Source organism: Numida meleagris, chromosome 4, assembly GCF_002078875.1.
Source record: "Numida meleagris isolate 19003 breed g44 Domestic line chromosome 4, NumMel1.0, whole genome shotgun sequence".
Taxonomy (NCBI): Eukaryota; Metazoa; Chordata; class Aves; order Galliformes; family Numididae; genus Numida; species Numida meleagris.
This window is the reverse complement of record NC_034412.1, coordinates 22,348,472-22,370,794: the sequence shown is the minus strand read 5'-3', so window position 1 is coordinate 22,370,794 and position 22,323 is coordinate 22,348,472. Positions and strand designations below refer to the sequence as shown.

Below are 22,323 nucleotides of genomic sequence, written 5' to 3'. Positions count from 1 at the left end.
GAAGAAGCACAGGCTGTACCTGACTCACAGTTTTTAACTTTCGGTCACAGTGAGGGCTCACCACAGTCGTGACCTTCATTACAAAACCCTGTCTTTACAGTCTGGTTCTATTAATTCCCTATGTTGTATTTCACAGATGATTTTAGTTAGGAAGATTTCCTAGGAAATCATTAGGCGATTTCATAGGAAAGCAGTGACTTTCCCCATCGCTACTGCCATCTTTCCTCTTCCTGGGGCTGTTAATTTGCTGTCACTTCTCTCTTAATCATTTCACTGAGAGCAAGCAGTTCTGAAGAAGCAAACTGGCTGACCTAGCCTTCCTACGAGTTTTCAGGTCTGAGCAATTTGCCCCAAATCTATGCTTGCTGAATAATTTTGGTGCCCATGGCAATGGTGCTTTTTTGATGTAGACTTTCTGATATCTGTTAACGTGTGAACTCCCACAAGTGCATAAGTTGAGGAGTTGGTAGATTCCCTGTCCTTTTTCCATAGAAAAACTTGCTCCTAGAGAACTGATCTTTGGGCTCTCCACCTGTTGTCAGATGTGTTAGGTACCTGCCAAAAACTCCTCTGGGGCATTACTCATCACTCAGTGCTGACAGATGCCCCAGCTCCACGAGGAGCAGACTGCACCCAGCTAGCAGAGCTGTGGGGTGCCGGGTTCAGGACAGGGTACACTGCTGTAGGAACAAAACCCGAAAGCAGAGCCAAAAGCTGAAAATCCCCTCTCTTCTCCTGAAGGGGCACTTTCCACCTCCCAGGCCTCTGCTGGGACTCCTGGGCTCCCAGTTAAGACATTTTCCCCACAACGATCTGGCAAAGCGTTTTACGATTCGTCTTTCTGCGTTTTCCCACCACACCCGAGGGAAATCGGAGCCTGCGGTTTAAGAGCCGGACCGCGAGGCAGACAGATGGGGCTCACCGCCCGCTTTCAGGACGTCCTTCCCGAAGGGCAGAGGGGACCACCTGCTCACCAGGTGTTGCCGGCGGTGCCCGCTCGCCCCGCGGCCCAGACGCTGCAGCCGGGAGCCGGGTGGAGCAGAGGCACCCCAAGCCCGCGGGCAGCTCCCGGGGCCGGGCCGCGCTCTGCCTCTGACGGGCTGCGGATCTCCGGGCGGCGCCGCGCCCGCGGCGGGGACGCGGGGCGGTGGCGCGGGGCGGAGCGTGGGCCCGGGGCGGGGCAGCGCCCCGCGCGGGATTGGCGCGGCCCGGCGTGATGCCACGTCCGGCGGGGGAAGCCCTGCCTCGCTCGGGAGCCTCCCCGCCCGCCGCCCGGCTCGGCGCGCAGGTGGAGCGGTGCCGGCGCGCAGGGAGCGGTGCGGCGCAGCCCGGCCCGGCCCAGCGCAGCCCGGCCCAACAGCGAGAGCAGCCCCGCAGCGCGCCCCGCTCCGCCCGGCCCGGCCCGGCCCGGCCCGGCGGCGGCCGCAGCCGGCAGCATCGCGGCGGGACCGCCCGGGGATGCGGCCGCGCTAAGAACAAAAGCCCTCTCCGCGGTCACGCTTCGGGGTTTCAAAGCGCGGCAGGGAAGGGACCCGGCCCGGCCAAACTTGGATCGCTGACCCTTCCGCGGAGTCGCCGCGGCGTCCGGACCGAGCTGCCCGGCTCTTCCCCGCACGCCGCGGGCAGTGCCCGAGAGCCCGTCGCCCCCCCGCCGCCAGCCGGCCCGCCGGGGCTGTCCGGACCCCGCTCCGCCCGGCGCCGGGGCCCCCGCCGCGGGACCTTGGCTTTGCCCTTCGCACGCCAGGTGGCGGGGCCAGCGGAGAAGGATGCGTTTCTTCCCGTGGGGATTTTGGCTGTTGTGTGTCGCCTCCGCCCCGGCTCGCGGTGACAGCGGCAGCAAGGCGAGGAGCTGCGCGGAGGTCCGGCAGCTGTATGGGGCCAAGGGCTTCAGCCTCAACGGCGTGCCTCAGGCCGAGATCTCCGGTGAGTCCCGCGGGGCGGAGTGGGCTGCGGCCGAGGGGCACGGCTCGGGGCGGGCTGGAGTTCGGAGCGAGAAGTCGGAGTCGAGCGGTTCCTGCCGAGAACCCCGCTCCTTGCGGCGTCCCTCAGCCCGTCCTGGGGGTCGGCGCGGTGCGCGCGGGTTTGTAGCGGCGGAGCGGGGGGACGGGGTGCGCGCAGCGTCTGCTCCGCGCCGTGCGGGGCACTTTCATTGTCTCTTCTGCTTTGAGCACGATTGAAAGGGTTTCGGCATTTGCGTTTAGAAAACAGAGTATTCAAATAGAAATGGGACTTGGAGCTGGAAAATACCACAAGGTTATGGGAGAGGAGGATCGCTTAACTTAGTCTTTCGGATGGGCAGCAAACCCATAAAGGGCATTTGTCAGTAAAAATGAAACGGGAGAAAGACGCCTGTGTGTCAAGTTTGTGCAGCGCAGAGGGAAAGCTGAGCAGCCTGCATCGGTGTGTGCGTTTGGTTTTCTGGCTGCTTTGAGAAATCCTGGATGTTTTCCTTTTCTTTACAGAAAATCTGTGAATTAGCAAAGAATACTCCAGGTTGGATTTATTGGTGGTTTTTGTTTGTTTGTTTTCCACCTCCTCTGTTCACTTCCCTTCCCCCGAGGGACGAAAATAAAAGCTTAGGGCAGATACTGAGGCTTTGTTGTTTTTCTTTTTAATTCACGTAGAAGTTTTGATACACCGACACGTGACCCATAGCTGAGAGTTTTCCCCCCACTTGTGGGAGCTTCCTTCTTCAGGCAAAGCATAAAACATGCAGGCGTACATGCTGGAGCCAACCCACAGGGACACCCCAGGAAGACTGCAGTTTGTAGTTCACATTTAAGCTACAGTACGCTGTATGTTGAGCGTTTCATTGCATTGTTTTCTAGGGAAACAGATTTGGTATCCGACCCGCGAGTGGATAAGGCTGAACCATCTAAGTGTCTCACAAATGTGAACAAATTAAACTACCTTTGTCAAGCTGCAGCCGAGACTGAGTTTCCAAAATAAAAGGAGCAGTCCTTGAGGTGAAGCAGTGGGCAATTTCAAAATCATTTGAGCATCACTATCAATGGAACAGTAATTCCGTTAAGCAAGAAAGTGGCTTCTTATAAATCCGCATCTAGTTATTACAGACACTAATACATTAGCAGTCACATTTCACGTGGGAAGTTCTTGGAAGGCTGGATGTTTGCAGACGCTCGGGACAGCAATGGCGTTGTGTGCAGCAGCAGCACCACAGGGGCAGGCACATGGAGTCCCAGTGCTGTGCTTACAGGTGTCCCAGGTTAGTGGTGTGTGGAGCGTCTTGTCCCCTCCAGCTGCTGCCATTCAGAAAGTGACCAAGGACACAAAGATTTCTAGGAACTGGGAGTTTTATTTCTGAAGGGCTTGGAATGTCTCAAGGAACAGTATGTAAAACTGTAGCATCTAACTGGGCAGCTCTAGATGTTGCTTTTCAGGGAAATTATAGATAAAGGCTGTAAAAAAAAATGAGGAATACTGCCTGGTCAGTAATATAAAGTACCTAGGGGAAAAAGGTTCTATCTATCATCATCAGCAGGTCTCTGTTATTAGCCCAGTCTTGAAATTGCTAATGGACTTGGTGATTTGCATAGGTAATTATTTTTTGTACCTCCTTGCTGATAAATATCCAGGAATGCCCTTTTCTGTTGGTGTAGTACTCACCCAGTGCAGTTAAAACCTTGGAGCGCCTGAACAGGAGCCTCAGAAATATGCCTGCTGGAGTACAGTGCTGTGTGCGGCCTGTGCTTTGCAGCAGCTGCGCAGGTAGCACAGGAGGTAGCTCTGATTTTGCTGTCTCCAAAAGGAGGAATCTCAAGACCTTCACGTGGTGTCCCTGCGTGTAAGTACGGTATCGTGCAGTTCATAATCCCCCATTCTATTGGACCACACACATTGCTGTCCCACCAGCCCAGCCACAGAGCCCATCCGTGTGCTGCTCGCCACCCCAGGACTTGGGTTCCAAGGGGTTTGTGTGTTCCAGCTGAAATGGCCATCTTTGTGTTGGTTTCAGCTTATTTATTATGTGCTTTACACCTTCTAGTCTGTATTCTTTGTTATGATTTAGGAGGATGATGAGTAACATGAAGTCTGCACAGCTCAGCAGAAAGCAGTTCCTGCTGATGGTGGTACCGATCGGTTGCACCATGACATGGTTTTTAGCCGGGTAGCAGATCAGTATCTGGTTCAGGAATAGGCTCCTGGCGTACCACATTTCTCACAGATCACGTAGACAGGGCTGCCTGTTTTCTGCTGATGATGTACATATTAACACGTCCAAGCGCTTTAAATGTGTCGGGTACCGTTCTTAGTGTGTTTCGGGAATGTAGAAGGTGTTATATCTCATTACGTTGAAGTCCACGGCAAAGTTCCCAAACATGAAAGAAGCATCTGCTCATATTAGTAATCCTGACAGGCCCACATCCACTCAATTCTCAGGTGCAGATCTGCACAGGAGAAAGTTTCTGGTGCTGGGGGAAGTGCTCCCTCCCACTTGGGTTTGGGAAAGTTACCCCATGTACTTCCCTACACCATACTAACTCGAGCTAAGTTTTCCTGTGTGCAGAAGTGTTCCCACCCACTGGCTGGGTGACCCACAGCCCCCTCCCGGGATTCCTGAAAAATACAGGAAAACAGTTCAAGATCTACCAGTTCTTCTATTTTCTCTTCATTCCTCTGGCAAACATCTGTTTCTGCTTTCTCGTGTTCTTGCTACCCATGTGCCATTGCTGGACCCCTGCACTGTGACTGAGGCTGTACCTCTGGGCATACCTGTTCGGGCCTATGCTAGAGGGCTGGTCTTCCTGGGCTCACAGTGAGGTTTGTGATGAGAGAGAGTGTCCCTGCAGAGAGTTCTGCCTTCTGGGAGAGCATCCAGCTGTCACTGCGGCCTTGCCGGCGATCTTAGCATAGCTGATGGAGGATGGGTGATGCTCTGCAGTGTTTCAAGCTGAGGAGTTCTACTTTGTCCCAGAGAAGACTTAAGAATTCTGATTTGACGTGGATGTGCTTGGCCCTTGCTTTGACTTGTTCATTGCTGTGATTAATCCTTAGGCCTACCGTACTCTCAGGTTGAGCTGCTTGACATGGAGATGAATATAATGCACCAAAAGAGGAGGGTGCGGAAGAAACCCAGGCAGCACCGCTGCTGATCCAGTTAAGTATCTCGGGATTGTGTTTCCCTGGTTCCTTTGCTGAATGGAGGTCAAACAATTTGTTTTCGTCTTCTGGTCCTTTCAGGCTGCATATTTCTGTTTTGTAAAGAAAACATTGTCAAATGCATGTGTAAAAAGTCGTTTGGAGGAATGTTAGAGAAGTAAAGAACAGGTCTGGCTGCAAGGCTGGACTTGATGAGGCTTTTGGAGTGTGAAGAAGGTAATGGAAGCCAATACTGGAGAGCATTTTAAATTCTGGCAGCTGCAGTATGAAAGGCATAAATATGGACAAACCTGTGTCTGTAGTACAAAAAATAAAATCAGGGGCTCCTTCACATATCCAAGGAAGGATATGCGCCACGAGACTGAAAAAGGAGCCTCTCTGAGGTTGTGGTTGGGCTCGGTTTGTAATCATGCGGAGCAGGAACAGCGGCTCAAGGCTAGCTGCTGTGTGGGGAACTCCTGGATGCAATCCCAGCCTGTGTACGCTAATGGACTTAAGGACAAATTGGAAAAGCCTTTTGAGCCATCTGTGTTTGAAACATTATTCTTGGTGAATCAAAGCACACTGAATTTTGAGAAGTCCTCCATTTGGCAAATACGTTGGTGTTAATGTTGGAGTAGGCTTTGCTTGATCTGTGCATCTCCCTTGCCATATAAATTATGCAAGTTTAAAATAAAATATACATATTTATATACATTTTGTTATTGTGTTGTCAGTGCAGAATGTATGCATACAAAACAATTTATGAAAATCAGATTTATGGAGAAAAATGGGCTCCCTCTAGTGGCTTGTCGTGCCTCGGAGCAGCACGTGCCGGTGCGCCGGGAGCTCACCGCAGCTACGTTTGAAATTTGGAAAGCTTTATATTTAGATATTCTTTAGCGTTTTCTGTTGGTGATATTTTTTGGAGAATCTGCTTCTCTGTCACTGCGATACGGATGACTAAGCTCTCATCACATAATTATCCTTATCAGCTTGTCTGACAAAACTATTTCAGCAGCTTCTCTTGTTGGTGAAGCAGAAAGTGATTAAGAGTGATGTTTCCCAGAAAATGTGTGTTCCTGTATAGCCAGAGATACCACATGCCAGCAAGCTGCGGCGCTCCCATTGGCTCTGCCTTTCCCATGCTTGCCCTGTTGGTGCTCAGCTTTGTTTAAAAGCTGATGCCAGCTGGTGTCTTGATGTGCCAGATGCATTTGGTAGGAGATGCACGGCTTCTGGCAGGGCTTGTGAAGCGGTTGGTTTAATGTTCTGTTACTGTCGGTGCAATTGTCTCACGTTGAGGGGACAGGATAGATGTATTCCACTGGGTAATTTCAATAATTAAGTGTGCTTTGACTTAACCAAAGAAGGGAGGGAGCTGCTAACTTGATTATTAAAAATGTCTGTTTAGAGCCAGAGGTGTTATTTCCCTTGCAGGTCATAATGACTGCTGCAATGAGGGGGCATGGAGCACCTACCTATCAACAGCAGCTGGGCAGAGGCTCTGCACCCTGCCTGCTGCTGCCTGCTGGACTGGGGAGGGGAGCATCACACTGTATCAGGTGCAGTACAGAAGGCGAAGGCAGGATGGAAGGACAGCCGCTGCCCCAAAGAGCTGTTGGTCCGAGGAGGGCTCCTGGCCCTGCTGCGATCCTGCTGCTGTATGAGGTGCAGTGCTGTGGTTCAGTCCCCTCGCAGCAGTCTGTAAACCGGTTTATTTTTCTATAAACACTGTCCCACGTGTTGCTTTTTGTTCCTGTAGTGAGCAGACTGCCTTCTGCAGGGGATGGTGGCAAGATGGCACGCTGCCCTGGTGCTCAGTCGGCCCTGCTGGCACTGCCTGACTTCTGTTCATTGAGCACGTGCAGCCATCAAGTGCAATTGCTTTCCTGCCCATAGTTTCCAGGACAGTACATGCATTTGTTGCTGCTGCTCAGACAAGCAGTAACACAAGCCCTCCTGAAGCTTTCTTCATGGAGCACCCCATCCTGCAGTGGTAGGGTGCGCCTGCAGCTCCCTGTGCTGCCAGCTGCCACCGTGATGGGTGCAGAGGGCCTCCCATGTCCCCTGTGTTCTGTGCTGCAGCAGGCGTATAACAAAGGGGCAGTCACTTCTGGTTTTCCCATCCAAGAGTGTCTCCTCAGCTTGATGTTCTTTCAACAGAGAGTCAGAAGCACTACTTCTGGTGGAGTGACAACAAAGTGAGGGGGGACAATTGATGTTGGCTTTCATCCACCCTTTCCAGACTGCTTGCAGAGACCATCTTTCTAAAAATCCTAAGCAGGTGCCTCTTTGTTCCTAGTTAAGTAAGTTAGGTCAGAGTTGCGCTGTGTTTTTCAACGCTTATCCTCCATGTGCTTACTGCCTGACCCCAGTATGAGAGGGGAAGAGTGGTTCCATAGCAGTTTGGGGGGGCAGAGGCACCTCCGTTTGTGTGGTAGCATGGAACAAGATGGGGCTGAGACTCTTTGTCCTCAAATCCTCCTGGAAAAAGTTGCTTTTGTGCTTTCCTGTCTGTTCAACATGAACTGTTAGTGTCCTCCTGACAGCTGTGAGAGTAGTTCTGTTTCATTATGATGGGATGAGACTTGGAGAAGTGGGACCCCAAAGGCTGCAGGAAGCAGCAGAAGATTGAAGATTATTCCATTGTCCTTTGTAGTTTGCAGAAGGTTGCCTTAGATGCCATTGATTTAGAAATAAAATACAAAATTTTGTGGAAGATAAGACTTTCTTTTCCTTTTTTTTTCTTAACTTTACACATGTGGAGGACAGAATGCCCTTCCTGTGATGCCTTGCCTATACATTTTGATGCTTTATTGTTCAGAATGTTATATCCCTGACAGGTGAAACCTGTCTTGAAGTAACACTTGATTCCCAGGGAATTGGGTTACCTCCACTCCACATTGTTTTGCAAAAAGTAGCCAAGCTTTAGACTGTAGGCACCTGAAATGCTTGCTTCTACGTGCCAGGGCTGTGAGCTGGGTCAGTGGTGTGCCCAGTAGTGGGCTCCTGTTTTACTTGGGATTTTTCAGACATGGGAACCTTTCTTCCCCATATGATTGGAAGAAGAGGGTTATGCTGTAAGTTATCCACAGTGCCCTAGCTCTGTGTTCTAGAAAATACATTAATCACAATTGTGTTGAATGTGCAGAGATTATAAAACTAATTTGTTTGTGCCTCTTCATCTGCAGTGCAGTGTGAATCAAAAGAACAGAACTGCCCAGCTGTTATGAACTCCTCTGCTATCAACATGAGTAAAACACTTGTTAAAATTGCTATGCATTCTTCTGATGTATTAAAACAAGAAAACAAGTTTTACTGCGTTTTTTCAGAGCAATGTGATAGTACCTATATACACAGTCAATCTTTTATATGACTAAAATGAAATTCTCTATGACAAACAGTTTTGGCTTGCAAAAAGATTGGTATTTTATGGGACTGTAAAACCATGCTGTGTAATTTAGTTGGCGTGTTTCCACTAGCGTTACCCAAGTCTCTTACCTCTCAACTGGTGCGGACTGGCGTATTTCTAAAATAGGAATGTTACGTAAATTCCATTGGTGATAAATTTTTGTTCATAAATAAAAATGTTGTTAAGTGCCTTCAGAAATTAAGATTAATCTTACATTTTTAATATGGATCAGAAAGAAGGTACCTCTGTCAGTCTCTTGTGCCTTCTGCTCATGGTGCTGCGGTGAAGTCTGCAGAGATCTGGCTGTACAGATGGGCCATGCTCTGGCCCTGGGGTGAGGGTCGAGCATGGCACGGGGCAGCACGCAGGTGGTGGTGCTTTGTACCACCACATCTGGTCTCTTTCTGCTGCCTCCCAGCAGTGCAGTGTGAGGATGGCTGGAGTGGTCCCCATCTGGATGCACATTTTCATTGTGAACCTGGAAAAGCCCCTCTAGTTCTTTCCAGCAGTTTCCTCTACTGTAAACTTAAACAGGATGTGATAGCGTGGATGACTCTGGGAAAGTTTTGTTTGTTAAGCTGTGGATGGGGTCCCAAGATATGAGAGCACCTTAGGAGAGCAGCAGTGTCTCCCAGTGCAGCTCCTTGGCTGTGCACAGCTGCATGAGCTTAAAATAGTTGTATAACAGTTTATATTTCTCAAACATCTGCTTGGCTCTGTGACAGAATACCAAACTTGCCCTGCAGAACTCTCACTCCCCTCTTCATTTGTGGGAGGTCTCCCAGAGGCTCGGATGTCAAGGGGGAAGGAGGGGTGTTTCTGTAGGGAGGCTCTCTGAGGCCTGGCCGTCCTGCAGTCCCATCTGCTGTGAATTTGGGGAAGAGCTGCACAATACTGGGAACCTGTGTGTAGGAGTCTCGCTGATAGGGCACAGGCCCCAGGGGGCTGCAGCTCTGTCCTTCTGAGCGGAGGGTGGCTGCTGGGCTGTGGGGCAGAGGGTGTGCTGTGCAGGTCAGAGAAGTGCTCCAGTTGGCTTTTGCCCTTTCATCTACTACTAGCATACACCATCAATTAAGCCCAGATAAGCAAAATTGATGATATGACGTTACATAAATACATGCATGAATCTCTGTAACACATTGGGTAGCAGAGTCCCTGGGCGGGGAGCAGGGCAAGGTGCTCGTTCCTCAGTGCTGCCACAGAACTGCTCCCTCAGGGGAGTGGTCACACAGGCTGTGCCATGGCCGCCTGGGTGAGCCTTTGTCCTCCTTGGAGGCTCTGTGATGAGGTCAGTGACTGTTGGACTTGCTGTGTCTTGGGAAGCTGCACTTGATTTTATTTGATCTGTTAATAGTAAACATTGACTGAGTTGCCTCTGCTACGCACTGATCTCAGGGACAGGAAAGGTTTGGATGTGGAAAGTGTGGCTTAGATTCTACTGTGTGCTAGAGCTCGGTTTGGTGATGGTATGTGATAGGCGTGGGGAGCTGGAATTGGGCGTGGATGAGAGGGGCAGTGTGCTGTGAGTGGCTCTCTGGGCTGTTTACCTGGTGAGCATCTTACTTGGTTAGCTGCGGTGTGAGAGAAGTGAGTTTCACTGGCAAATTCCTTGTTTAGGTAACTGTGCCTGTGCCATGCAGATGTCTTGTATCAGGATCACTGCCTGTTGCTGATGAGTTTGCTGCTCCATGGAATGGAACTTTCAGGGGAAACATAAAACAAATGTTGACAGCACTTCTGTAGGGCTAAATTAAAGTGAAATTTTAACGAGTAAATCTTCCCAGGTGCTAGCCAAAAGTACTCTGTGACTTCGACCTTGTTCAAATAGAGATCAAATACCTTCTGATACTGGGCACATTTCCATTGAAAGCCAGGAAAGAAAGCCACTGTGTTTAATTGCAGTATTGTTTGTCCCGGTATCCCGGATCAGCTGTCTAGGGGCTTGAGTTGTGCCTTAATAAGTAGCATGGCCGCTACTGTTTGTGTTACACTGAAGCATTTTCTCCTGTCACAGTCACAAATTAATTAAAATTTTTCATAGTTACCAATACACTATGTGACAGGGTTTAGGACTAGCATTCCTAAATATATCTGCTGATCTGTGTATATCCAGCAACACAGTGTCTTGTGTTATCCTGCTATCACTGATTGCTTTGAGCATGTCACATCACTAAGGCCAGTATCTGGAGCACGGTGTCTAGTTTTGGGCTATGTGTAAAAGAAAGGTGTGGCTGTACTGGGACAAGCCCAGCAGAGACCACCGAGATGGCTGGGGTGCTAGATAGAGTACGTGATGTACAAGGGGAAGTGGTGAAAGCTGGGTCTGTAGAGCATTCAGGAGTGAAGGCTGGGAGACAGAAGGCTGGGGGAAATCATGCTGTGATCTCTAACTACTGAACAGGCCTGAACCAAGAAAATGGAGCCAGTGCCCTGCAAAACGGTGCAAATGCTGCAGTTGTGTCATGCAGATAGATTGAGATTATGCATAGGTAAAGCTTCACCATTAATGAAGGTCTTCAGAGAAGGAAGAGTGAAAGGAAATCCTTCCAGTTCTCCCCTGCAGTGGTTGTATTTTCTGAATTTACTTGTTAGCTAATGAAATATAACATCTAGTGAAATTGAGGAGGAGGAGGAGAAATGTTCTCCTATATAAGACAAAACTTATCCTGGTACTCCAGATATGTGAGTTCAGTTTTGTGCTTTGGCACACATCTGAGATGACCTTGGGCAAGTTGCTCAATCTCTCTGTATCTCCAATCCCGATCTGTGCATTACTGTCTTTAAATTATAATATCTTGTTTTTGTAATTTGTCTTTAAATTATATACTCTTGGAGTACATCTAACTGTTTCACGATATTTCACTGTACAGTACTTAGCACAATGGGACCATAAATCTTCATCAATCCTGTGGTACATGAATGATAAACAGGAGCGGCATAATTTAGGGCCACGCTCTGCCTTTGTTGCTCATTATGGATAAAGTCATTTTTTTGGTTTATTAAAATGCTGTGCTGTTCAACCTAACAAGATGCATGGGCCTCACTGAACTGATTTTTATGAGCCCATTGGCTCCTTTTTTTTTTTGGAAGCAGAAGAGTTTGTTTTTAATTTTACCTTATCATTACTTATTGATTACAGGTACCTAAACAATTTACTTAGCAGATCATGTAATAATAAATTCCTTTAACTTCTTTCAGTTTAATTATTGTCAACTCATCATTTAGTGTTTAGTTCAAAGGATAATGAATTCTGTTCACCGTGAGGTAGAAGAGAGTTGAACTGCAGAACAAGAGCTGGGTCCTGTAGTTCTTCTGAGGATAGAAGCCAATGTTGCGGAGTCACTGAGTGCTGAGCTCGAGGTTAGAGCCAAGTGCTGGTGTGAGCTGGTATGTCTGCAGTGTGTGTGTGTGTGTGGAGCAATGTGTAAACCAAAGTTGAAATTTCTGCTTGCTCTGGGCCCAGGCTGTGTGTCAGTCCCACAGCTGTTGCACAGGAATTTGAAGGAGGATGAAAATACTACCAGGCCTTCCCCTTACTGCTGAGCTGCTCCACTGGAGATGTTTTCCCACTCCTAGGGAAAGAGTTCTCTTTGTGCCATGTCCCCCACAAAAGCCCTCTGAATGCGAATGACATTACCTGCCATTTGTAGACAGAGAAATGCCACTTGCCAAATTTGCAGATCGCAGTTGTGTTGCTGTCAGCTTTGGCAGTTACACAGCTTCTGGAAACACTAATGAAGGCAATCTGCTTTTAATTTAAAATCCTCCCTGAAGAAAAAAATAGCTGGCAGTGGAGGGATCCGGCAGTGTCCTTGTGTGAAACTCCTCTTACCTTGTTTTCTATGGTTTGCTTTAGCCAAGGAGAAACTGTTAATTAAAAAATACTCCTAAAGTAGCCAAATATGCAGGAATGTACTTATGCAACAACTACCTGTACCAGTTCTGCAGTAAATCACTCCTTTGTCTTCATTTGATGAGCAATTCTAATTAACCAAATAAAGATACTGCTTGCTTTGCACTTAATTCAGCGTATTTACTGCTTCTCATATGATTGAAGGATGGAGGATTTTGTTTAGATGATTTTTTTTTTTTCCCTTTGGTTCAATAAGGCCGAGGTGGTCAAGCGGCACAAAGAGGGGAAGATGCTGGAGGAGAACAGGGCCAGGAGTGGCTCCTCCCATTAGGTTGGGCAGGCAGGAGGCAGCATGGGCTGCAGCCTGCCCCAGCATGGTCAGAGGAGTACGAGAAGACAGCATTCTTCACAACACATTTGAATTTTTCTTTAAAGGCGTGTTCCTTGGTTTAGAAGGTACTGAACCCAGTGCTTTGCACAATGGTAAACAGTAAGTGCTTAGAGGAGAGCGTAAGGAATGTGTGTGTGTGTAAAGGATGCGTTTAAAGCTGTAGAAATCAAGGGGCTGGTCAGGGAATGTCAGAAGACTTCTTAGCAAGTGTGAACCCATCAGAATGGCTGGTCAAATCATAGAATTGTAGAATGGCCTGGGTTGAAAAGGACCTCAAAGATCATCTGGTTTCAACCCCCTGCTGTGGGCAAGGTCGCCAATCACTAAACCAGGCTGCCCAGAGCCACATCAGCCTTGCCTTGAGTGCCTCCAGGGACAGGGCATCCACAACCTCCCTGGGCAACCTGTTCCAGTGCGTCACCACCCTCTGTGTGAAAAACTTCCTCCTAATATCTAACCTACATCTCCCCTGTCTCAGTTTAAAGCCATTCCCCCTTGTCCTTTCACTATCCACCCTCGTGCACAATCGTTCCCCCTCCTGTTTATACACTCCTTCAAGTGCCGGAAGGCCACAGTGAGATCTCCCTGGAGCCTTCTCTTCTCCAGACTAAACAAGCCCAGATCCCTCAACCTTTCTTCATAGGAGAGGTGCTCCAGCCCTCTGATCATCTTGGTGGCCCTCCTCTGGACCCGTTCCAAGAGCTCTGCGTCTTTCTTGTGCTGGAGCCCCCAGGCCTGGACGCAGTACTCCAGATGGGGCCTCACAAAACCTGAGTACAGGGGGACCACCACCTCCCTCTCCCTGATGGCCACTCCTTTTTTAATGCAGCTCAGGTTGTAGTTGCCCTTCCAGGCTGTAAGTGCACTCTGCTGGCTCATGTTCAGCTTCTCATCCACCAGGACCCCTAAGTTCTTCTCCACAGGGCTACTCTCAAGGAGTTCTTCCCCCACCCTGTATAAATACCTGGGATTGCCCCAGCCCACGTGCAGCACTTTGCACTTGTCCTTGTAGAACCTCATTAGATTCACATGGGCCCACTTGTCCAGCCTGTCCAGGTCCCTCTGGATGGCTTCCCTTCCCTCAAGTGTATAGACTGCACCGCTCAGCTTGGTGTCATCTGCAAACTTGCTGAGGGTGCACTCAATTCCATCTTCTATGTCACTGATAAAGATGCTGAAGAGCACCGGCCCCAAGACTGAGCCTTGGGGGACACCACTTGTGACCGGCCTCCACCCAGACATAGAACTATTGATCACAACCCCTTGGTTGTGACCAGCCAACCAGTTCTTAATCCACCAAACTGTCCATCCTTCGAATCCATACCTCTCCAATTTGGAGAGAAGGATGTGGTGAGGGACCATGTCAAAGGCTTTGGAGAAGTCCAGGTAGATGACATCTGTCACCCTTTCCCCGTCCACTGTTGCCGTCACTCCATCATAGAAGGCCACCAGATTGGTCAGGCAAGATCTGCCCTTGGTGAAGCCATGCTGGCTGTCTCGAGTCACTTTTTCATCTTGTATGTGCCTTTACATGGTAACCAGGAGGATCTGCTCTGTGATCTTCCCAGACACAGAGGTGAGGCTCACCAGCCTGTAGTTCTCTGGGTCTTCCTCTCTCCCTTTCTTAAAAATGGGAGTAATGTTTCCCTTTTTCCAGTCACCGGGGACTTCACTGGACAGCCATGATTTTTCAGGTATGATGGAGAGCTGCTCAGCAACCACATCAGCCATCTCTCTCAGAACCCTGGGATGGATATCATCCGGCCTCATGGACTTCCATACATTCAGTTTCATGAGAAGGTCTCGGACTTGTTCCACTGTTACAGTGGGGCAGAATCTGCTCCTCTCATCCACACCCAGAGGTTCAGGGTCCTGGCAGACATGTGGAGCCTGACTATCAGTGAAGACCGAGGCAAAGCACTTACTGAGCACCTCAGCTTTTTTCATGTCTGAGGAAGCCAGTTCTCTGTCCTCATTTATCAGAAGAGGAACACACTCCTTGGTCTGACTCCTGCCTATGTACCTGTAGAGCTGCTGCTTGTTATTTTTCACATCCCTTGCCAAGTTCAGCTTGGCTTTCCTGATCTTATCTCTACACATGCAGACAACGTCCCTATATTCTTCCCAGGCTACACAACCCTGCTTCCACTTCCTGTACATTTCTCTCTTATCCCTCAGTTTTAGCTGTAGGTCCTTGCTCAGCCATGCCAGTCACCCGCCTCCTCTGCTCGATAAAAAACCATGATGATCCAGGTAGGTATTTTCATAGGTAATGTTTGATAAAGCACCATTGGCTGGAGCCTCTGTGCCACTACCTGGAGCAACAGAAATTACTTTCTTCTTTTTTTTCTTTTCTCCTTTCTTTAGGGAGAGCTGTCTTTAGGACAAGCAAGGTAAAATCTGAGAGTTGGCTTGTGCTTCTCAATAACCAAGGTATCTATGCTTCAAAAGCACTTACAGGGCCAAACGGTGAAAGCATTTTGTACATTTTAGTGGATTGTAGTGGCTTCTTCAGCACAGCATTTCACGTGTGCAGGAAGAAGTGTTTTCTCTGTTTCACAAGTATTTCACAATGATTTGAAATCTGTATGTTCCTTTCTTTACCACAAGTGAAAAATGAGCAAAGCTGTTCTGCCTGTAGCTGATTGTCCCTTTACAACAATGCTCATTCTGAAAAGGAAGGGGCAGCTAATGAAAATGCTGATTCAACCCAAGGGAGAGTATTGACAGCCTTTGCTGTAATGCAAGAAATTGCTCTAGCAATTGACTTGCAATAAATTTTGCCCTTCCAGTAAGAGCCTGGCCACATGGGTGCTGGAGGAGCGGCACCTGGCACCAAGGGCCATAGCTGCAGAGCTCCCAGCAGCTGCGAAACGGGGCATGGCATTGTAGGGCTGCACATGTACTGCGATCTGCTTAACAGCACTGTCTCCATGCTCCCATCTGCTTTAAGGCTAGACCAGAGGGAGGAAATTCTGGTCTCACTGCCTCCTCTGTGAGGATTTATCTTGGAATTTTGAAACCCAACCTCCTGCTCCATTCCTAAATTTAAATCCACACAGCTTCTGACTGAAGACAGAACCATATGTCAGTGAAGCATTGGGGCACAGCCATCCTCTGTGTATTTATAATCTGCTGTTGCATTAGTAGCTTGCTGTAGAAAAAAGAGCCGGAAGAGAAACCAGCATGGTGAGGCACTTTTTGGGATGCTTAGTCTGCTCTCCCATTAGGCAGTTAACCTCTGCTGTGTCTGCAGACGAGTGGTGTGGAGGTGCTGGGTGGCTAATCCAGAGGTCACCTGCAGTAATCCAAAAGCATTCCTCTGTTCTGTGGAAGTGCCATGCTTTCAGAAGCAGCCATGGTCGAAAGCACTGCCACACAAAGGAAGGCCCATGCACAAGAAGCTCCCCGCTGCAGCAGAGCCTTGGGACTGCTGGCCAGGCCCATCTTTCCTGGTCATCTTGGGGAGGGGCAACTGTCTAACAGATGGAGAAAATGTGTTCTGGTAATTAGCTGGTGATGGGCTCCTCCCAAGCAGTGAAGGTCTGTGTTTTTTTAAATTAGCTATTTAATATGTTTGTGCAGTGGCATGCCTAACTAACGTGCAGTTACCATGAGTATACATACAAATGGCAGTAATGGATACAGATGGCTGTAATTACCCATGTTGATTTCTGCAGTAATCACGCATGCAACACATCAAGTTGGGCTTAAAAATGGTTGTGTGGGGTAATTTGTTTCCCACCCCACTCCCGTGCTGTGTGTGAATGTGCTTGTGTGACCATCCTCTTTGTGCTTGGACCAGCTGCTGAGACAAGCATTGTTTTTCAGTGGGTGTGCAAGAGACTCAGGTGCAATGAAGAAGGCTGATTAGCTCTTCTCTGCAGTGTCTTACTTATGGTGCTTTGGGCTATGGATTTTGCCTAATGCCCGTACAGCAGCAGGGCTTGGAAGCTGACTGGTCCCATCTCAGTCTGCCCAGCTATGCAAGCTCTTATAGTGATACCAAGATACCATTAGGGAGGGAGTGTGATCATGGCACCTTTCTGAGGTCTCTCACTTGGTACTCCCCAACACCTACAGATTCTGGAGGGGAGTATCAGCAACTACATCCCTTCCTAATCCATTAATAGACTTCTTGACCATGAGTCTGTCTGGTCTGTTGTCTCACTGGTAGCATACTGTCTGCCTCCACAAAGCCCAATGCAGCAAGCTCCAGAACTGCACTACCCACAGTGTAAAGAAGCACTTTCTTTTGTCTGTCTTAAGCTGAAAAAGAATGCAAACACACATGGCTGTCAAGGTATTATCTAAGGATCTGCGTCCATGACAAGGGGAACAGGCCCGGAAAAAAAAAGAAGAAAAAAAAAATTGTCGGAGGGTAAGGGCTGGCCCCGAGCGGTCCAGCAGCTAAAGCGGCAGGGAAGCCGCGGACCCACACCCTGAAGACAACAAAGGGAAGAGGGGAAAGGTAGGGAATTCGTAGGCGGATCTAAAACAAAACAGCGGCACCAATCTGAGGAGGAACAACTAATTTTACTAAATATATCGAAATTGAGGCCAGTAAAATCATAACAGAGAGAGTTTACAAACTGAGATTCTTAGAGAGTAAACTGCAGGAGGACCATGTGCTTCTCTGCCAGGCAGGAAAGAAGAGACCCCACCTCTCCCAGGCGGCTTCACCACCCCCTCTAATGCAAAGACCTCTGGGGAGTGCACCTCCTCCCCTCCCCCTCGGAGGACCACACACCAAAAAAGGCAGTTTGCAGTAACCAGGGAATTAACTCTTTAACTGCCAGTGCTTTACATGATGTGACGATGTGGAATACTGACAACAGAAATCACAAAACCATGACAATGGCTCTTCTGCATTTGGATCATCTGCCTTAAATGGTTAGGAGCTGTATTCACGAGATAGTTCCAAGGTTTGGGGAGCTGCTCGTGCCCTCCCTTCCCTGGAGAAATGCCCAAGGGGAGGGTATGATACCAGATAGTTGTAGTGGTGCAGCTTTCAAACACAAATGGAGCTGCTCTGAGGGGCTGGGAGATCAGGGGATGTTTTTTGGCCACAGGAGTGGGCTCTGCCAGAAGCTTTTTGCTTATGGAGGGCTCCCTGCAAGCATGGTGATTGAGGAGATGCTTCTCCACGAGGCTGAGCTAGTCTAGGAAATGTCAGAGACAAGTTAGAGAAAGTATTTCTGGGTTTGCTGAGCACTGCTCTAGATAGAAGCACTGAACACCATCTGCTCTGACATAGCCCAGCATGGAGGAGGAGGAGGTCTCCAAACTGCTGCTGCTGCATGTACTGCTGGTGTGGAGGGCAGCAAGCAGGCAGCTCTGCTCCTGGGCAGGGTGTGTAGGTACCTGCCTTGCAGGCTGCTGGGGCAAAGGCTCTGGCAGAATGAAAGCCCTGGGAATATTAATGTGTCTGCACTTCCCTGTGGAATGGCATTAATCTTTGTATCAGGAGACTGCTTCTTTGTTTCCCAGGGTTAAATCTTGAAGGTTTGTGATAGCAGTTAAAAAGCTGGGGGTACAAAGGGAAGCTTAAAGAAGCCTTGCAGGAGAAATTCGTGTCACGAAGTGAATAGCCTGTACACTGCAATGTAATGGAGAGCCAATCTGAGGCTGATGACTTTAGCACAGTCAGTAGTGCAGAAAAGGACTGTAAGTACTTCCAAATCCTATGGTTGTCCTTTCTACAGCAAAAACATCTCTTTTGTGATCTGTTTTTGTCTTTTTTTTAGTAGAAATGGGCCCTGCTAAATATTTACTTTTCAGCTAACACTTTCCCTATCTGGTTAATTTGTTTAGGGCCACGCTTTTTTTTGCTTGTTTGAAGCCTGTTTTGTTAGGCTGCTGGGTAAAGCCTTCCTATTTTGACAGCCTTTTTACTCATTCTTTAAAGCTGCTCTTTGATGTGAGCTTAGAGACAGAGATCTCATTCTTTCTATGGTTTTCCCCTGTTGATCTAAAACCAGTTATGAGTACCACAAACTATTAAAAACAATCTAAGCTAACCTCCCAGGTGACAGATGTTCAGGGCCTATCTCTTATTTCCAGGACTCTCTGTTGGAGCAGGGTTTGCAGAAACAAGCAAGTCTGCTGCTTGATAAGGAAACATGATTGGAGCAGCTCGGAAAGTTGTTTTGTAAAATCCATCTGGAGAGAGGCAGAGTAGCGGGCTGTCCTGTTGAGTTGAATGTACACAGAAACTAATTCTCCATGTAATTGTGCCTATTCTGAATTTGTTTTCTGCAATGTAGCTGATTGTTTTTTGGTTAGTACTGACTTCATTTGTGCTTCAGACAGAAAGAATTAAATCTGACAGGTTATCTCATAAGGATATGGAGTTGGAAAGAACAGCTGGATCATGAAAACCAGTCCTGCAATATCCCACTCAGCCTCATGGACAGAGACTTGATAAACAGCTCTGCATGTCCTCAATTCACCACCAGCCACAAAATGCTGCGAAGGCCAAAACAGAAGAGCTGACAGATGAGATCAAAAGCGTTGCTGGTGTCCTACTACAGATTAGAAATTAAATCATGGAGAACTCCCCAATCTTTCTTAGTGAGACAGCATCTGTGCAGTTCTAGCAGCCTGCGCTCCATGGGACAGAAGGGTACGTTGGTGCACACTAAGGGAGGCTTTCTTCCTGTCTTGTGCTTTTACAACTTTTACAACACCACCATCCTTGACATTAATTTTAAATGGAATTTTATTTTTTCAAATGAAATAGGTAAGTATAATTTTGCCTTAACTGGTGTTGTACAGCTATCTGGCACTGCTCAAATGCCCGTGCTGTGCTGGGGAAGCTGTCTCTCCCTAGGAGTTTGCTGCTCAGAGGTGCTGCTGTAGCTGTGAACAGCAGCAGCTGGGCTGAACTTGGCTGGTTCGAGGCTTGGGCAGGCCAGCGTAGGGCCTTTTAACTCTATCAAATTGAAAGTCTGAATCCTGGGAAATTCAATAAGTGAGGTCTGTAGCTTTACCCTCAGAAGATCTGCCACGCTCTTTCACTCTTGCCTTTTTGGTCTGAATTAAGCATTTTCTTATGGCCAACTTCCTCATATCCCTTGACAGCCCTTCGTGGACATCTGCAGAAGCTGAGATGTTTGTTTGCAGCAGTGTAATGTTTGAGTTGCCAAATCTCATGAGGCTCTTCATCCTTTACACCAAAACGGGTTACTTCCTGAGGCTGCTTGGACACCTCTGAATTTTCTGCCCCGATACCACATTTTCTGGTGCTTTGCCTGTGGTGCCTTCTTCCAGCTATGTTCCCCTGGCAGATTCTGCAAAGCTCCTGGCACCAGCACCTTGCAGGAGGAGGGGGACGTCTCTCCGCAGTGTCACTGGAGCTGTGCAAGTGGGAGCAATGGAGCTGGGCAGCTCTGACAAACGCACCGCAGCCCAAGCATTCCCCAGCGGCCCCTCTTTCCCTCTCAGCTTCCGTGCTCAGCTGCTTGTGGACACGGACAGCTGCTGTTGTCTCAGCATGAATTTTGCTTTGTTTTGTTTTAATCTGTCCACCTCATTTATGTGCCTGAATCAGAGCAGAGCTGTCTGAATATCTAACCACTTGTTAAGATTCTTGTGGGAGTACTTTTGAAAGTCTGGCCCTTGGCTTCTGAACAATCTTTGTCAGCTCATGTCAGATTGGAGAATGAGGTGTCTCTGTGTCGTTTTTCTAACTCTTCCCTTACATTTAGCTGAGCATAAGGATTTTTGGCATTTTCTGCATCAGAGAGCATATCTATAATTCATAAGGAAAAGCTCTCCACCTTGTCCAGGCTGGGAGTTAACAGTTCCTTTTAAAATGTACTTCTAAAATGCAACCTGATCATAGATCCTAACCTCTGTTTGAGTTCTCAAGGCTGTCACTTTGCTGGCATAAACACCAATCCACCAATCTCATGCAAAGAAACCCCAAGTCTAGACCATTGGGTGCTGCTGCTTCCTGCATGTCCAGATCATAGGACAGGGCTTCCCAACTGACTGGCTGTCTGGGTTCCTCTGCTTTCAGCCCCACCAGGGCTGCCCGCGTTGCACAGGGACCAGCTGTGAAGGCCTTTTGGCAGGACTGACGAAGTGAAAATCCTGCTTGTCACACACAGGGGCCAGGGGTTTGAGCCTTCTTGAATTGAGCTGTGAGGCAAGAAAATGCACTAATGGTTCTGGAGGCAGAAATCTCTGCAATAGAGTCAAGCCATGGGTTTGCAGTTTCTCTGGTAACTTTGAGCAGAGCACAATGTCAGTCCTTGTGCTTCTGCTACATCCTCTTGCATACATGGCTCATACATACCAGCGGCTTCACAGGCTTTGGGCTGATCATGGTGACACGGTGGGCACGTGCTTGTGGCTCTGCACCTGTGCGAGATTGAGTATGTAGGATCTAACCATGCTAATGGCTTCTGTCTCTAATAGAGGTATGTGGTGGAAAGAGATAAAATAGCACTTCGTGCTTGTGTAAGGGAAGGTGAGCAATAGAGTGCTGAGAGAACGTGAAATTAAAGATTCACCAAATGAAAATTGCTCTTTGCCAGCAGCCCTGCCTGGGTGTTATGGTTTTGTGATTTTTTGTTGTCGGTATTCCACATCATTACATCATGTAAGGTACGGGCAGTTAAAGAGTTAATTCCCTGGTTACTGCAAACTACCTTTTTTGGTGTGGCCCTCTGAGGGGGAGGGGAGGAGGTGCACTGCCCAGGGGTCTTTGCGTTAGAGGGGGTGGGGAAGCCGCGTGGGAGACGCGGGGTCTGTTCTTTCCAGCCCGGCGGAGAAAGCACGTGGTCCTCCTGCAGTTTACTGTGTAAGATTTTCAGCCTGTAAACCCTCTATCATAATTCTACTAGCCTCATTTTGATATATTTAGTAAAATTAGTTGTTCCTCCTCAGATCGGTGCCGCTGTTTTTGTGTTAGATCCGTCTACGGGTCCCCCTCTTCCCTTTGGTTTTCCCAGGTTGTGGCTCCGCGGCTTCTCTGCCGCTTTAGCCGCCGGACCCCTCCGGGGGTGGGGGGGGGCGGCCCCTACTCGCCGGCAATTTTCTTTTTCCTTCCTCTTTTCTCGTTTTTTTTCTTTCGGGCCTGTCCCCCTTGTCACGGACACAGACCCTTAGATAATACCGTGACAAATATTGGTGGAGAATGCGGGCAATAGATCTGCTTTCAATTTTTGGAATGATGCATAAAGGATTAATGGTAATCATGTTCCTCGGAACATACTGGTTTCTGGTTAAGGCTATCATGTTCTGTGTTGGAGTTGTGTGTACATATAGCTACATAATGGCGCTGATGGAGATACCGGCCTGGTGCTTGTACCTCCCGGAGGGAGTGGCTAGTTTTACAAACAGCACCGTGGTGAGGCTGGCTTCCAGCTTCTCCCCTCAGTTCCTTATGCACCCTTGGAATTTCAATCTAGCAATTGTGATACCAATTGCTTTGAATGTTTTCCTCCTAATAATAATTTACATTATGTGGAGGAAACTCTCCCCAAAACCGGAAAATGCTGAGTGGCAGGGAATATGGAGAGGCCTAGGGAAGACCTTAGAAACATGGGGACCCCC

General features: G+C 48.4%; 1 protein-coding gene across 1 annotated transcript in view; it reads left to right on the top strand.

Annotated features, from left to right (window-relative positions):
• Window positions 1,443-22,323, top strand: part of GPC1 (glypican 1) — a 174,548-nt gene continuing 153,667 nt past the window's right edge. The window contains exon 1 of the mRNA XM_021397196.1: window positions 1,443-1,923. Within this exon, the coding sequence (XP_021252871.1) occupies window positions 1,767-1,923 (157 nt within the window). The 5' untranslated portion in view covers window positions 1,443-1,766. The remainder of the gene's footprint in view (window positions 1,924-22,323) is intronic.